This window comes from Brachyhypopomus gauderio, chromosome 9, assembly GCF_052324685.1.
Source record: "Brachyhypopomus gauderio isolate BG-103 chromosome 9, BGAUD_0.2, whole genome shotgun sequence".
Taxonomy (NCBI): domain Eukaryota; kingdom Metazoa; phylum Chordata; class Actinopteri; order Gymnotiformes; family Hypopomidae; genus Brachyhypopomus; species Brachyhypopomus gauderio.
The window spans coordinates 14668601-14684287 of record NC_135219.1 but is presented as its reverse complement, the minus strand read 5'-3'; the positions used below and the strand labels follow the sequence as shown (position 1 = coordinate 14684287).

Below are 15687 nucleotides of genomic sequence, written 5' to 3'. Positions count from 1 at the left end.
TCCCTGAGAGTCCAACCGTGAATTTAAAAGTGAAAGTTTTAGTGGCTGTAGTTGCTCCACCAGATTATTCGAAGTGGACAATATAATTTTTTTTACCACATAATGATCAGCCTATTTATATATTTATTTAGATTGGACCTGTAGACCTGGAATAAGGCCTGTAGTCTATCATTTGTGAGTCAAATATATGTGTGTGGGGGTGGGGGGCCTCATGGTCTGACCTGGATTGGTACAAGCTGAACAAGCTCTGACATCCATTGTAATGTTATAGTTGTGGTTGGCACAACACATCAGTATGAGTGTAGTATCACTAGCATCTGTGCATCCCACAGTTTTGTTACTGCTTGTTTGTAGATTGGCATTTGGATAAACTGTAATTGTTGTCAAAGCTACATAAGGGATTGGAGCCACAATCTTGCATGAGTAGACACCTGTGAAAGTAAAGAAAAGATTAATAAAAATGCTAATTGATTAAACCATATAAAAATATTTCCAAAAAAAATTCCAAAATGTCTGTCCTATATAGGGCTAGGCAAGAGAGAAAGCTATCCAAAAAACAGAGGTACCAGAAGCCAAGACTGAGGCAGTAAAGGCAAAAACAAATCAAATTCAAAACCAGAAAGACAAACGGGTGTCACGTGTGACTCCACCTCCTCTGTCGATCAATCTGGTTGCATTCTTTTCCGTGTTTTCTGTCTTCCCTTGTGCTTTGTTTTGTGTTCATTTCTATGCCCCTGTTCTGCCCCTTGGTTTTAGTCGTTTACTTCACCGGTGTCTGGTTTCTGTCCTTCATTGTGTGTAGTCCCACCAGGATTTCGCGGGCCTTTTTTGTGATTGTTGCGGGCTAAAATGTTTGATGTTGCGGGTGTTTTTCAAAAAAATTGCGATGGAAGTTGCGGTGTGTTTTTGCTTTTTTGTGAGTACATTACAATAGGGAGTAAATGTTGTATGGTTTCCTCTATTTAGTAGTCCATTTTAATGATCTATTTACCTATTTATTCAGGGTTGGCAACTTTTCAAGATCGCTTGAAGTGAGATTTGAACCTGGAGGGGGTGGCGGGGTTAGCGAACGTAACTTGTTACCGGGCGGCCTGTAAAATGGACACAAATTAAGTATTATATCGAGATCGATCGCCAGTGGTTGGCGCCAGAGCGAACTAGTAACTCATAGATATGGATCAGAGATAAATAAACTTTATCTCTGACTTTAAACTTTATCTCAGTTTAAAGTTTAAACTTATAAACTTTATCTCAGACCCTCGTCGCTTGCGTGCGCTGCAGTGACTTCGCGGGCTACCGTTGCATTGTGGGGAATGTAGTGTTTGTGCGTGCAAAACACCATCGGGCGGCTGTGGCCTGCGGGCCGGTTCTAATAGTAATTAAATATCATCCAGGGGGCCATAGATAATCAATTCGCGGGTCGGATCTGGACAGTTTATCCCCGCTTTCATGTAGTGTACTGGGATACTGCTTTTCCCGATCTTTTTGCCGTTATTTTCGTCGCTCATGCTGCTTTCAGTCTGCTCCTCTTGAACGTATATACAGAAGTAAGGCGGGAGTTTGTCGACGTCACATCAAGACGACATCAGTGATTGATCAAATTTGCGGGAAAGTTGCGGTGATTGGCTGAAGTTGCAACACCGCCCTGAATTCGCGGGGTTGCTTGAAGTTGCGTTGAAGTTGCAAATCGCAACATCGTGACTTTCTGGAGGGTCTGAAAATTTAAACTCATCCTTTCATTCAGTGCTTGTGGGTTTTTGTTTTGTTCATATCTGCAGGGTTTCTTTCTTAGTTATTGCATTAGGGGTTTTGTCGTTAAGAGTTTGTGTTTTTGTAAGCCCCCCTTTCTGGTCTGTTTGATTTGAGTATCTAATGTAGTCTATGGTATAGTTCTGATCGTCTTCTCTGGTCTGTTTAATTTGAGTATCTGATGTCTTGTGTTTGATAACATGGTCATGTATTAAGATAATTCTTAACATTTCCTTAGTTTTTGTCTAAATGTGATTGATGTTCGAGTGTTTGATAACATGGTCATGCATTATTATTATTACTTGTTTCCTCTGTTTCTGTCGAACTGCGATGTGTTAATGTAATAGTTTTAATGTAATAGTTAAGTCGTTACAACAGGAAGTTTCACTAGGAAAATGCTCAGTAGTCACTCGTAAAGAAGTGGCAATACTTTGCAGAGTCATGCTTGAGTGGGCAGGAAAAATAACAGGTATAATCTGTGAAATTGGGATACATCTGATGCACTGAAAGATCGCAGGTGCTTATAATGACACTGTAACTCATTTAATGTTTATGTAATTACATATGTATGGACATTAGCTGCATAAGATTCTCCAGGATAGTTTACTACAGTCCTCCCCTTGTCAATGGTGGCCAAGAAAACCCATCACACTGCAAAAAAAAAAAAAAAAAAAAAAACGCGCTGCATGTACACAAATCAAATTAATCAAAATGACAACGTGTACAACACTACATTTTGGAAACGTGCTGGGAATTTCTCCAAGTACAGTCACAACACAATGGAAGTGGGCCAGCAACACCCACACTCACACACACACAGAGCAGGTGAACACTTTAGTATAAGGAGCAGGTTGAAGATCAGAATAGGCCCTATGTGCATTGCCAGGAATCTCATCTGAACAAGGAGCAACTGTGTTTACAGCCCACTGTGCTGGTGCTCTGCATTGTTGGCTTCAAAGCAAACATAAAATGTCTTGAGCAAAATTACTTGCCCTATTGCCACATCAGTCTTCCTTTTTATGATTTCCTGTATTGTCACTGTGAGGCGGCCCCCTACCGGCCACCTCCGTCCACAGCGGCTGTTGTTGTTGTTGTTTTGTGACGTCATGTGCGTCCCTCAGGTGGGCGGAGCCCGTGATCCGTCTCACCTGAGGGTCGTTTGTTTGCCTATATATGTCTTGTCTTTGTAACAGTTGACCGCTGGTCATTATATCCTTAATTTGGATCTTTTGCACAGGTTTTGGTTTGCACACTTTCTATTAAACCATCCTTTTTCCCTGAGACTTGGTGTAATCGCTTCCTTTTAGTTGCTCACCCCTGCCCGTCACAGAATGACCAGCCACCTTTCGGAAACCGCCAGTCTCTTTTTCTTTCTCCTTCATTTGTGGTCATGTCTCGTGGTAAGTGTTTGTCTGCGTAGTGTTTTGTTTGAAGAGCTCCGCCGTGCTTTTGTGTTTTGTGTGTGTGGGTAGCATGGCGAGGACCAGGGCAGTCTGCCCTGGGAAAGCTCTTCGAGTCTGTTGTCAGTTGGTGTGAAGAGTTCCGCCATGTTTTCGTGTTGTGTCCGTGGCACGGCGAAGACCAGGATTGTCTTCCTGGCGATAACTCTTCGTGTTGTTGTAAATGTGTGTATGCGTGAACGGACATGTCGATCGGTATGCGCGCTCATTGTGTTATATGTTACATGTTCTGTGTGTGACGCTGGTGCCGCTCCTCACCGTCGCCTCGCTCCCCGTGTTGTCTTGTGTTTCATGTGGGGAGCGACTGCGAACGTGAGCGGCGCGTCACTTTTTGTTTGTGTGTACGCCGTTTTTTTGTTTGCTTGTCTAGTATTAGCGTGTATGTTTTGTCCTAGCGTGTTGTCAATTGTTAAATGTAATTCCACACATGCTCCTCCCCTTAAATGTGTGTTTGGGGGGGGACCGGTTGTGGTCCCGTGCCACGGGGTATGGCACGGAGGGCGTCGGTGAGGCGCGTTTGTGTTTTGTGTTTGTATGTGTGTGTGTGTGTGTGTGTGTGTGAGGTTGTGTTTTCTGTGCAGGTACGTCTCCTTGTCAGTGTTCCTGGACCTTGTGGGGATCTCCACCTGGCAGGAGCCCCCTTGTGTTGTGGGGTGACCGGAGCCCGGTTATGAAGAGCCCCTCCCTAGAGGGCTGGGGCTCCCGGATGTTAGGGGACCATGGGGCTCCGGTCTGAAAAGCTCCTGCTGAGGAGGGAGATCCTCCCTCCTGCCCGGGGTGACCAGGAGGCCCTTGGGGCTGCTCCCTAGCCCGCGTCGGGGGTGCTCTGGGCCTCGGTCTCTGGCGCTCCTGGGTTGGGTGGAGGAGTCCACCTTGCGATAAGAGGCCCCGGGAGGGGTTGGCTCCCCAGGAGGCTGGGGTGACCCCTAGCAGAAGGCAGGGGTCAGCTCTGGGAGGAGGTAGGTCCAGGAGGTGAAGTAGCCACACCTTGGAGAGGTAGCCTGCACACACACACATACACGAGGGACGAGAGAGGAGCCGTAGCCCCTCGTCCTCACACCTGTGGGGCTCACCGGGTGAAGGCCGGTTAGGGCGCGAGGGCCCTGCGACCGACTGGGGCGTGGTTTTGTGTTAACGGCCGGGTCGGTCCAGGGTCCCGCCCATTGCAGCAGTCCATCAGTCCTTTTCCCTTGTTCCCAACCTCCCATCTCTAAGCCAACACCCAATTCCCTGGCTACTTTTCCCCTCTCTCTTCAGACAAGATACATCAACTTTTGATTTCCAGCAATCCTACGTGCCTGCTGGATTCAATTCCGTTCACTCTTTTCCAGAAAATGTTAAGAGATCTTCTTCCATTTATTTCAGCAATCATCAACAACTCCTTAGTTTTGGGTCATGTATCTACCGTGTTCAAGACAGCAAGGGTGGTACCAAAAACTCTGGAACGAGCGTTCTATGACCAATTATCTCTCTTCCGCACCCAGAACTAACTCCATGACCAGTGTGTCTTCAAACTGGTACACTCAACAGAAACAGCCCTCAAAGCAGTGACCCTCCATGCTGCCAAAGCTAACAAGCTATCATCAGTTTTAATTCTTCTGGATCTTTCTGCAGCCTTTGACATGGTCAACCACAACATCCTCCTCTCTGTTCTTTCTAGCCTTGGTGTGACTGGCTGTGCTTGGAAATGGTTCCTGTCATATCTAGAAGACTGTTCCTATCAGGTAAGGAGGGGAGCTACATCCAATCCATGTAAACTGTCCACTGGAGTACCCCAAGGCTCAGTACTAGGCCCTCTTCTCTTCTCTTTATTTACTCGTTCCGTTGGTGACATTACTTTGCCTCATAATTTCTCCTACCATTGCTATCCTGATGACACTACCTAATTCCTCCTTTCCCACATTCTGACACCCTTTTACCACATTTCTGGGTGTATCTCGGCATGCTTGGCAGATATTGCTTCATGGATGACTGCTCACCACTTGAAGCTCAACCCTAGCAAAACCGAGCTTCTGTACATTCCAGGAACCCCAAACCCATGACCTCACCGTTTCCTTTGAGAGCACCCTGTTAACACCATCAGAAACTGCTCAAAGCCTGGGTGTAATGTTGGACAACCAGTTGTCCTTCTCAACATGTTTCAAGGCTGACCAGATCCTGCAGATTCCTCCTCTGCAACATATGGAGAATACAACCCTTCCTGTCATGTTTGTTCAGTCTCTAGTCATCTCAGAGCTGGACTGCTGCAATTCCCTACTTACTCCATGGGTTATCAGACCTCTACAACTGATTCAGAATGCTGCACCAAGTTCTCACTCCTCTGTGCACCATGTGACTCCTCTGCTATGCTCTCTTCACTGGCTTCCAGTAGCGGCACGCATCAGATATAAAACTTTGATGCTTGCCTACAAAACCTAAAATAGACTAGCCCCTCCCTACATGATGTCCATGGTCAAAGCCCAACCCGTACTGCAAGCACTCTGTAACTCAAGCATGGCTCGACTCAAAACTCCATGCTTAAATGAGAACTAACGCAGCAGATAGCATTTGTTGTTGTTCTTAAATTGTATGTCTATCTGTCTATGGTTATTTGCACTTCTTGGTAAAGGTGTAACTACTGTTTAACTGAGCCTGTTTTAATAAAAATTGGTAATGACATTGATTCCTGTAGTTTAGTAGTAGTCTGGTTCAAGGGTATCTTGAATTCTGGCCTATCTGTGCTATTATCTAGAATGAATTCTGTGAATAGATAAGCATTTGTAAATCACCCTGGATAAGAGCATCTGCTAAATGCAGGGTTGCCAACTTTTCAAGATCACTTGGAGTGAGATTTGATCTTTTGGGGGGGGGGGGGGGGGGGGTGTAAATTGTTGACGGGAGGGAGGGGGGTAGCGTGTGTAAATTGTTGAAGGGGGGGTGTAAAATGGACACAAATTAAGTATTATATCGCTATTGATCCATCACCAGTGGTTGGCGAACTAGTACCTCATTGAATCATAGATGTAGATCAGAGATAAATAAACTCGTAAATAAAATGTGTTTAAAATGTGATTAAAATGTAATAAAACAAACTGAACTTAATTATGATACATGATAATGCATTCATTGAAATACTTGCAATAAACAGTTAGATGCCAGCATGTCAGTGGTTATGCTAATGGTTAATTAGTACTAGTGGTGTCAATTCCAGGTTCAGAGATTAAAAGTCCTCACCAGGATTTTGCTCAAGCTTGCTATATTTTCTAATTAGCAATCCAGGTTAAATTAGTGGAATCAACACAATCCAGGAAGCCTGAGCAAAATCCTGGTGAGGACTTTTAATCTCTGAACCTGGAATTGACACCTCTAATTAGTACACATGTACATGTCATAGTGGTAATTGTTAGAGCTACATAAAAAAATAATGACTTACCACTGTCAGCAGAAGTTACATTTATCACAGTGAGTGTAAATTCAGTCGCATTAATGAAATATTTGTTGTTGTTGTTCACATCTTTGGTATCCTTGTACCAAGTGATGCTCCCAGCATTTATTGATGAAATATTACACCATAATTTTACATTTTGCTGAGGATATACTGTGCTACTGTTTACATATATACCTGTTGGAACTGAAAATAAGAACAATTCACATTTTAGAATACCTGGTTTTGGCATTGTATGGCATATAGTTCATTGTTACATTAGAAAACAGTATTACTGACACCCTTGGTAAAAATGAGCAAAATACACAAAATGTTCTTATTTTTATCAGCTTAATTTTTACATGTAAAAATTTGGAGGTCAACCCCTTTGTCAGTTATATACATAAACAATATAATACCAAAATGTTCATTATTAGGGCAATAATAAAGAAGTGAGATGACCCTGTGTTACAGCCATAATGGAAATAAGTAAATAGTAATTTATTTATTGTAATGTTTAATGTTTGTTTGAGTATTTGATTAAACGGACTGTTGTTTCTTTTGTGAAGTTAACTGTTAAGTTCTATCTTGCCTAATTATGATAATTCATGATATAATCATTCATAGATATGTGTCACGCTACAGCACCGGACCCCTCCCCTTTGGGCATGTGTTCATGTTGTCTACGTCTAGTCGTCTACGTCTATGTATCTCCATAGGTGTGGTTGTGTCTGAGCGTGTTCATCGGTCTCACCTGTGGCTCCTCTCCTGATCACTTGGGGCTTATGTGGTTTGTCTATTTAAACAGACATCAACTTTTATCTGAAAATGTCTGATTTGTATATGTTTCAGACAACTTCATGACAATCAAAGATTTTAGGTTAAAATTATACCTGCTTCTGCTATGAGGATAACAGTGGATCATAGTTGGATTTTTCAGTAGTGATCCAAAACATGTTTATGCCCAAAACATTAATTAACATTAGCACAACGTATGCTTTTATATGACTGCATAATCAAGGTTTTGCAGTGGCGCCCTCAGTACCCTGCCTTAAACGCCAGTGAAAACCTGTGGGGTGATTTGAAGAGACCATAAAATCTTGAATTGTTGTATAGTACAGAAACAGGACTTGTTCATTAAAAATATTTTGCAATATCTGCTCAGATATATTTGCGGTACACTGTGAACTGAAGCTGATAAATAAAGACATTATCCCATGTTTACAAAGGGTGTCAGCAAATCTGGAGGACACTTTGCTAGTGTTATCAGAGACTGTTCATGATATTAGCATAATCCTTATAATCAAATTTTTCCTGAAAATAAATATGCTTAATTTCATTAATAAACTCATTTTGTAATAATAGCAAAAATCTGTATTTTTATATATCTAAACTACTTTCAAATCAAGCTTAAAATATGGCCCAACCCCTTTTAGTAAATCCATTTGCAGTTATTGGAATTCCTTTCTCACTGAGACTGGTAACAAGTTGGTTGTTTGGTAATTCTAAATTAGGATTAGCATTTGTTGCTGCAATATTGTAGTCTACAATCACACTGCCAGACCTGTTGAAAACACAGAACATAATTCAGTGCTTTATTTTCATTCAATGAAACAATTTTTCATTTATTATTATTTTTGTATGTTATAACAAGATGCAAGATGGACATTTAAAATATGTTTAAAGTAGGTATAATGACAGTAAATTGCAATACCTGAACCGGGTCACCATCACAGAATTGGGCACATAGGAAGTTAAACTCTTGTAAATTGAATTAATCTGGAAGAAAACGATTAATATATGAACCCCCCCTAGATGACATAGAAATAGAAGTATGTGAACAACCACAGCTACAGTCATGAGGTCCACAAAGGTCTGCAGGAAATGTTTACAATTAAACAATAATAACAACAAAAACAATAATCTGGACTACAGCTGAAAGCTTCCAACATATGAAGCAGCCAGCAGATTAACAAATGCAACACTTACTGAATCTTCAAGGATTGTTTTCTTAGATGCGTAATTTGTACCATCTGGGTAGTAGGAAGTGTCAAATTGTTCATTTATTGTTAAGGACAAAGAAATTATGTAAGGGCCTGTAAAAAAGCAAAATAGACATACAGCATTCATTAATGCAAAGGAGAAGAGAATCATTACCACACTAGTTTTAAAAATGGCAGTGATTGGGACTATTAATTAATCTATTCAGTTCATATTATTTGGTTGCAGAAGGGCTGTAGCATATCTTGTCAACTCAGGGAACATGTGGGGAACCAATCCTGGACTGGGCATCAGTCCATCCTAGGGTACATATCAGCCTTTAAACCACCTAGCTAATATTGTTTAGGTCCACCTTGTGCTACCAAAACAATTCTTACCCGTCAAAACATGGACTCAATAATAGATCTGATGGTGTTGTGCTATGGTATGAGCACCAAGACTGCAGCAGATACTTTAAAGTCCTATAAGTTGCCAGATGGGGACCTGCTTTTCCAACATGATCCACAGATGTGTGGCCGAATTGAGATCTGGGTTATTTAGAGGCCAAGTCAACATCAACTTGTTTGTCTTGTTCCTCACATTTCCTCTGCCCAAAACAATGCCATATACCACTAACCTAAATAAAGTAACATCCATGTGAAGGCCATGATGCAAAGTATGCAAAGCAAAACTTTCCCCAGAGCATCACGCTACCTCCACCAGCTTGCCTTATTCTCATAATGTATTCAGATTCCAATCTTCCCCAGGTAAGCACCATGCATGAACCTGGCTGACCACACTAGATGGTCTACAGATACAATATGCTTAATTGGTTTCCGGTTCAATATTCGGAATTACTAACGTGCAGTGGTGAGTGCATATTTTGAAACCGAAATACTTTGCATAACTGTCCTTAGTGTCTGAGATTGGTTTATGAACATGTTCTGAGCAGTTTCTAAGCAAAGCTTTAATTTCTTTTTACTTAGCAAAGTAACATGCCGATGTATTAGCCTAGCAGGCGATGAGCTAGTTCCGGACAATGAGTTTTTGTACTCACATTCCTGAGTCATGACTCAGGCCTGCAAAATATTTTATTTTGGGGTTTAATTAGTATGTGGGATTTTGTTGGGTTGTTGGGGTTTGTTGGGGTGGGCTCCTTCGGCCCACATGATCATGAGCACCCAAAGGTTCTTACAATAAACAGAACACAACATCAATTGACAAGCAATACAGAATATATATAATAATTTGTTACAACAAAATGTAAGGAAGCAAGGAACTAGGGGAAAGGAGATTAAGAATAAGGAAGATAATTGAATGAATGTTCAATTTATATAGCACCTTTCAAGATACCCAAGGTGGCTTTACAATTTTAACACAGGTACAAGTCTTACGCGACCAATCACACACCGGCAAGAAGCAGCAGCCAATTGCGCACAGCGTACTCTCTACCGGAAGCCACAGCCAACAGTGACACACGCAGGGAATCAGAATGCCAATTTACCTAACCTCCATGTTTTTAGACTGTGGGAGGAAACCAGTGACCCCGGAGGAAACAGACACGGGGAAAACATGGAAACACCACTCAGATAGGGACTTGAACCCAAGACCTGAGAGGCAAACGTGCTAACCACCAAGCCACCGTGTTGCCCAAATTGGCAATACATTTTATTATTATTCAATTGTATTAGAATGTAGAGAATGTTACAGAGTGTGGAACAAAGGGGGTAAGGTAATTCCAGAGTCATGGTGCACATCTAGAATAGGCACGGTCATGAAAGTCGGATTGGGGGTTTAGGGTGAGTGGTCAGATAGGTATGGTGGAGCAAGATTATTAATCAGCTCATCTGTAGCCATACTTGCTGTGCTCTTTGTGGATGTTGTAGTAGATGTTGTGGTTGTAGTTGTGGTTGTAGTGGCTTGAGAGCTTGTTCTAATGACTAAACCTAGCAGAAAAAAGCAGATAAAAGAATGCCAGTGTTAAACGTGTCTTTGTACAGCATTTCCAGTGCCTACTTTGTCAATGACAAAGCAGCTGCACAAAATGATGTGCTTTGGTTAACTTTCACTTAGATAAAAAGGTTTTGTAACCATGCCTGTTGTGGTTGTCTGTGTGGCTGAGGATGTAGTGGCAGTGGTTGGTGCTGTGTAAGAAGAGTAATTTCAATGGTTGACTTAAACAAATAAAAAAAAAATGTAATATTCTAAAATGAGAATATGCTGTCAAACAAATTGAACAAGTTAAACGTTGCATTTGGTTTTCACTGTTTGATTTCATATGACCCGTTATGCAGGCAAGATCGAAATACTGACTTGTTTAAATGCATTTTTGCTGTACCTCCTGCAGGAGCAATGGGACATATTTAGTACTTACGTCCCAATACACTATTCATGATGTCCACAGAAACCATCACTGTTCCTGTCTCCCAGTATCCTGTCAAGTCCCCCATTCTAAACCATTGTCCTGTCCACCATCCAGTCCCAGGTCACCAGCCCGTCTCCTTCTGCTCCACCCTCTATGGCCTTTCCCCTCCTGTCTCTGTCCATGTTCCTGTCCTTTGTCCAGTTCCTGCCATGCAATGCCTGCCTTGGGTCTCTCAGCCTCTCCCTACGGAACTGTGCATTAAGGTGGGAGTCCCCCGCAGTGACCTGGCCCACCCTGCGGTTCCTTAATTGTTGGTTTTTGCTCCTTCCATATGCTCATTGTTGGCCTTTCCTGGCTTCACAGGTTATGTGACGCCCCATAAGGAGTCTCCACTTCTGTCCTTTCCACCTGTGTGTTGTTTCACCTCATTTTTTGGTTGGGTGTGTCTGCATGAGGTTATCTAAGTTTCTTTCACTTTCATTAAGCTGTTTAAAATGACTCCATTTGTATAAAATCATGAATATGAGCAATAGTTGGTTTTATTTAGAAGTTTGAACTACAGTGAATGTAAGCCTGTGTAAGGCCTTGATTAATCATTTCCTGCACAAACAATGTTAACAATTTTACTCACAATTTTATATACAATACAATATACTAAAATAATAAGGTACCAATACCAATTGTGGTTGTGGTCATCTGGGTGGATGCTGTTGGGATTGTGGTGGCAGTGGAGGTTGCTGTAGTAGTTGGAGATAAAGATTTCAGGGTCTGAAAAAATTGTTTGGGTCTCAACAATAACACGTCAAACATCACTACTAAAATAACTCAAAGCTGTTTCATTCATTTGAAAATTTTTAATTAACAATCTACTTAATATGAACCTCATCTCAGATAAAATGGCAATTATTTAGTGTTTAACTAATGGTCTAAACTAAGTAATAGTTTAGTATATTACATTTATTTATTAAATAAACTAATGGTGATATGCGAGGAAACGAACTGCCTCCATACTACTGTGTATGTTACTAAACTTATGTTACATGCACTAACATTTTGACAATAATTAAAATATACAAGAATAATAAGGTACCTATACCGATTGTGGTTGTGGTCATCTGGGTGGATGCTGTTAGGGTTGTGGTGGCCGTGGATATTGCTGTAATAGTTAATAGAAATTTAATAATAAATTTCAGGGACTGAAAAACAGCTGTTTTGAGTCTCAACAATAACACGTCGAACATCACTACTAAAATACCTCAAAGCTGCTTCATTCATTTAAATTAACAATTTACTTAATATGAACATCATTTCAGATAAAATGGTAAATATTAAAAAATTACCTAATGGTATAAACTAAGTAATAAAATAACAGCGATATGCAAGGAAACTTACTGCATCCATACTTCTGTGCATGTTAGTAAGTTTAAGCTAAATACACTCACAGTTGAAGTATTCTGACAAAGAGAAAAATCTGTTTTGTAGTTGGTGTGTGTGTGTGGGTATGTGAGATAATGGTAGTAATTTTTCAGAAGTTATATACAATCCATCTGGAAAATTTTTCCATGCAAAATTTTAGTTTTTGCTTTTCAACAAATTAGCAAAACGTCATGTTTTCAAACCTGCTGTAACGCCAGGAGAGTGCAAATAAAAAGTGATCACACCAAATAAAAAGAGAGGATTTAGTGAATAACGTACACCAACTGAAAACCCACAATGTAATCCAAATGAAGGATACAATAACCAGCAGTCAGCTGGTACAAAGCAAAACATAGACAGACAAACGACACTCGGGTGTCGGGTTGCATAATGAGCCCCGCCCACCTGAGAGACGAACACAACGCAACAACAACATGACAGCATGAAATACTGCCAAGGGCGGCTGTCAGAGGGCCCCCGTAATGTGACATCAGGTATATGGCCATGAGCAAATTCTTATTGTATAATCATAGAGCAATGTAGAGAGTTAATGTAACCAGCATATATTCCCTAATAACTGAAGGCACTGTAAGATAAATATATAAACTCTAGCAATTTGTAATTCTATCATATTTGCTATAAAATGAAACAAATAAAATACATTTATACAGAAGTCGGGTAGTACTGTCAATAACTTCTTGTGACAAGTATTTCAGTGTTTAACATTTACCTGTTGGGGGCGCTGAAGTTGGACACGAGATATCTATAAAGGACCAACAAAAACATGATTAAAAAAATCCAATGTCATATTTTAGAATCAAGATTAATTTAAATAATGCTGAACATTTCTTTGAAGTACTAATGCCTTTCTGATGTATGTATTTATAAATTTAAGCTTTTCATATTGAAAAGTTGAGAAATAATTTAGAATAGTTTAGTGTTTTGCTTTTCAGAACTAGCATAACTGAATTATGTGAATACAATTTCCTACACTGAGATTTGACTTCTTTCTTCTCAAATGATGGAAAAAATGTGTTTATTTTAGAGGTTATACATACTAGAAAGCTCTGTCATTGGTTGACAGAACTGTCCATCATTTGGAATAGCATCGAGGCAACCACATGTGTCACTGATGATGTCATCACAGTGCTGATACGTTGTGCACTGGTCACATGGCCAGAAATACTGATTCTCACACCTGCACTGGTATCCAGTATAATTAAAAAGGCACACTGGGAAATGAAAGGAACGAATCACAGTGTTTAGAACAGACTCTAGGTGAGTATCTTCAGTGTACATTTTTGTAAATTTTTCACCTGAAGTCTCACACCACATGTCTTAGTCCAAAGAATGCTGAGTCTTCACAGTGCTGACACTATCATATTTTCACTTGCATCAAACCAACGCATCTTGCTTACTGCTGCTTTGTGCTGCAGAGCTGTTACTACTATTACTGTGGTTGATGTTAGACAGTTTTTGAGATCTCTTGGTATTTAACCAAGGTTTTAATGACAATTAAAAAGTAAAATGCCCATCATGGGAATTTTGTGTCATGGGAATTTTACCATGACACCAAACTGCTTCATCACTTCGTTGATTAGATAAAGAGTTTTTAGTTTCTTTTTGCATTCTTGTCATTGTGCTAGTATATTCTCATTTTGAAAAATGTAATATACGGTTAAAAATGCCTGCCCATTATGATCATTTACACTTGTTGTAAACGTGTCCACCTCAAAACAAAACAGAAGAAAAGTATGTGGCTGATGTCCACCTGTTGTAATGTCCACCTCTGTGACTTCTGTTATCCCATCAAGTGAAACTGGGAACCTGATTCCTCCCAGAAGGGTCTTCACTTCCTCTTTCACTATGTTTGTTGCATTCATTTCAATTTCAACCAAAAAATCATAAAATGGTATTTCTGTGGAAAAGAGCGGTCATGTAAATATAAAGACAGCTATTTCAGGAGCAATTGTGAAAGTACTTCATTTCTTTTCTTACCACTTTTTGGTTCACATATCCCTCCATCACTCGGAATTGCATTGATACAGCCACATGTTCCCAAAGTTATCTCATCACAAGCTTCATAGGCAGTACAATAATCATATGGCCAAACATACTGATCCTCACAAATGCACTGGTATTTAGTGTCGTTTGGAAGGCACACTAGTGAAGACAGAAATATTTAACAAAATCTTACTAAAATATTATATTGTGATTATACACAGTAACTTTCATTTAGGCTGTGTGAGTAAATATGACTGAAGCATCTCACGATGAGAATCAGAAGCAATGTTGGTCAGTCAAGACAAAGTAGGTGATACAGACTCTTACTCCTCCAACAAACCTTTATCAAAGACCGGAACCATATGTGGCACACACATTTTTCACAATACAACTTACACATTTATAATGCACCAAAACATACCTTAAAGGTTTTTTTTTTTTTGTATCTTTATACCACTGCTGGTTTTTCATATACCCAAGCAGGACCCTCTCACATAACCCTAAGGCCAAACCTACCCCTAACCCTAACCCATATAACAATGTCAGGATCAACACTACCTGATACTATAATCAAAATAAGAATGGTTTCTGTCATGGAATGTGTAATCAGCAACAGTCTGGCTAGTAGACTGCACTGTCAACTAAAGTCTGTACCTTGTGATTGTAGGCAAAGCCTAGGAATCAGTTACACATACAGGCAACTTTACTGAAGGAGATGTCAAAGTGTCGTACAAGCACAAGGCCCTCTGGTGGCCTCACAAGGAAATACTGCTATTGTTCCATAAAGAAAAGCTAAAATTGTAAACCAGTGAAACTGGGTCAAGGAGCTTATATAAGACATGGCGCTATCTTATGAGGGTTGTTTTCATGTACAATTCTCTCTCATGTTTGTTGTGAGAAGTTCTACATTGTGCTGCTAGTATTTTTGCTTCTACTGAACTGCATTGTTTCCAAGACATGCAGTTAGCAAGAGAGGAAAACTTGTAGAAAAGAAACAACATGACTTATCCTCTGCACAACCTAATTCAGCTATGCACAGAAACACTACCTAAATGAAACAAAATGTGCCATATTTGTCAATTGTGTTTTTTCACCGCAATCAAATTTTGTCCTCCGCAATTACCCATCTGTGCAATTAGAACACAGACACAAACACACACTAGTGATTACTAGGGGGCTGTGGTGCACACATGCCCAGAGTGGTAGGCAGCCCTAGCTCGACACCCAGGGAGCAGTTGGGGTTAGGTGCCTTGCTCAAGGGCACCTCAGTCATGGCCTCAGGTCTGGGAATCAAACCCACGGCCCTCCGG

General features: G+C 40.6%; 1 protein-coding gene across 4 annotated transcripts in view; it reads right to left on the bottom strand.

The window, feature by feature from the left end:
• The window catches only part of LOC143523178 (uncharacterized), a 42697-nt gene that overhangs the window by 9540 nt on the left and 17470 nt on the right, over positions 1-15687 (bottom strand). The window contains exons 6-18 of one of the 4 annotated variants that reach the window (XM_077017449.1): positions 14372-14536; positions 14145-14291; positions 13432-13605; positions 13104-13136; positions 12048-12113; positions 11635-11694; positions 10689-10736; positions 10452-10538; positions 8602-8708; positions 8327-8391; positions 8040-8176; positions 6622-6819; positions 222-431 (exon numbers count right to left, since the gene is read on the bottom strand). In XM_077017449.1, the coding sequence (XP_076873564.1) occupies positions 222-431; positions 6622-6819; positions 8040-8176; positions 8327-8391; positions 8602-8708; positions 10452-10538; positions 10689-10736; positions 11635-11694; positions 12048-12113; positions 13104-13136; positions 13432-13605; positions 14145-14291; positions 14372-14536 (1497 nt within the window). The remainder of the gene's footprint in view (positions 1-221; positions 432-6621; positions 6820-8039; positions 8177-8326; positions 8392-8601; positions 8709-10451; positions 10539-10688; positions 10737-11634; positions 11695-12047; positions 12114-13103; positions 13137-13431; positions 13606-14144; positions 14292-14371; positions 14537-15687) is intronic. The other 3 variants (XM_077017451.1, XM_077017452.1, XM_077017453.1) reach the window with 3 other exon arrangements.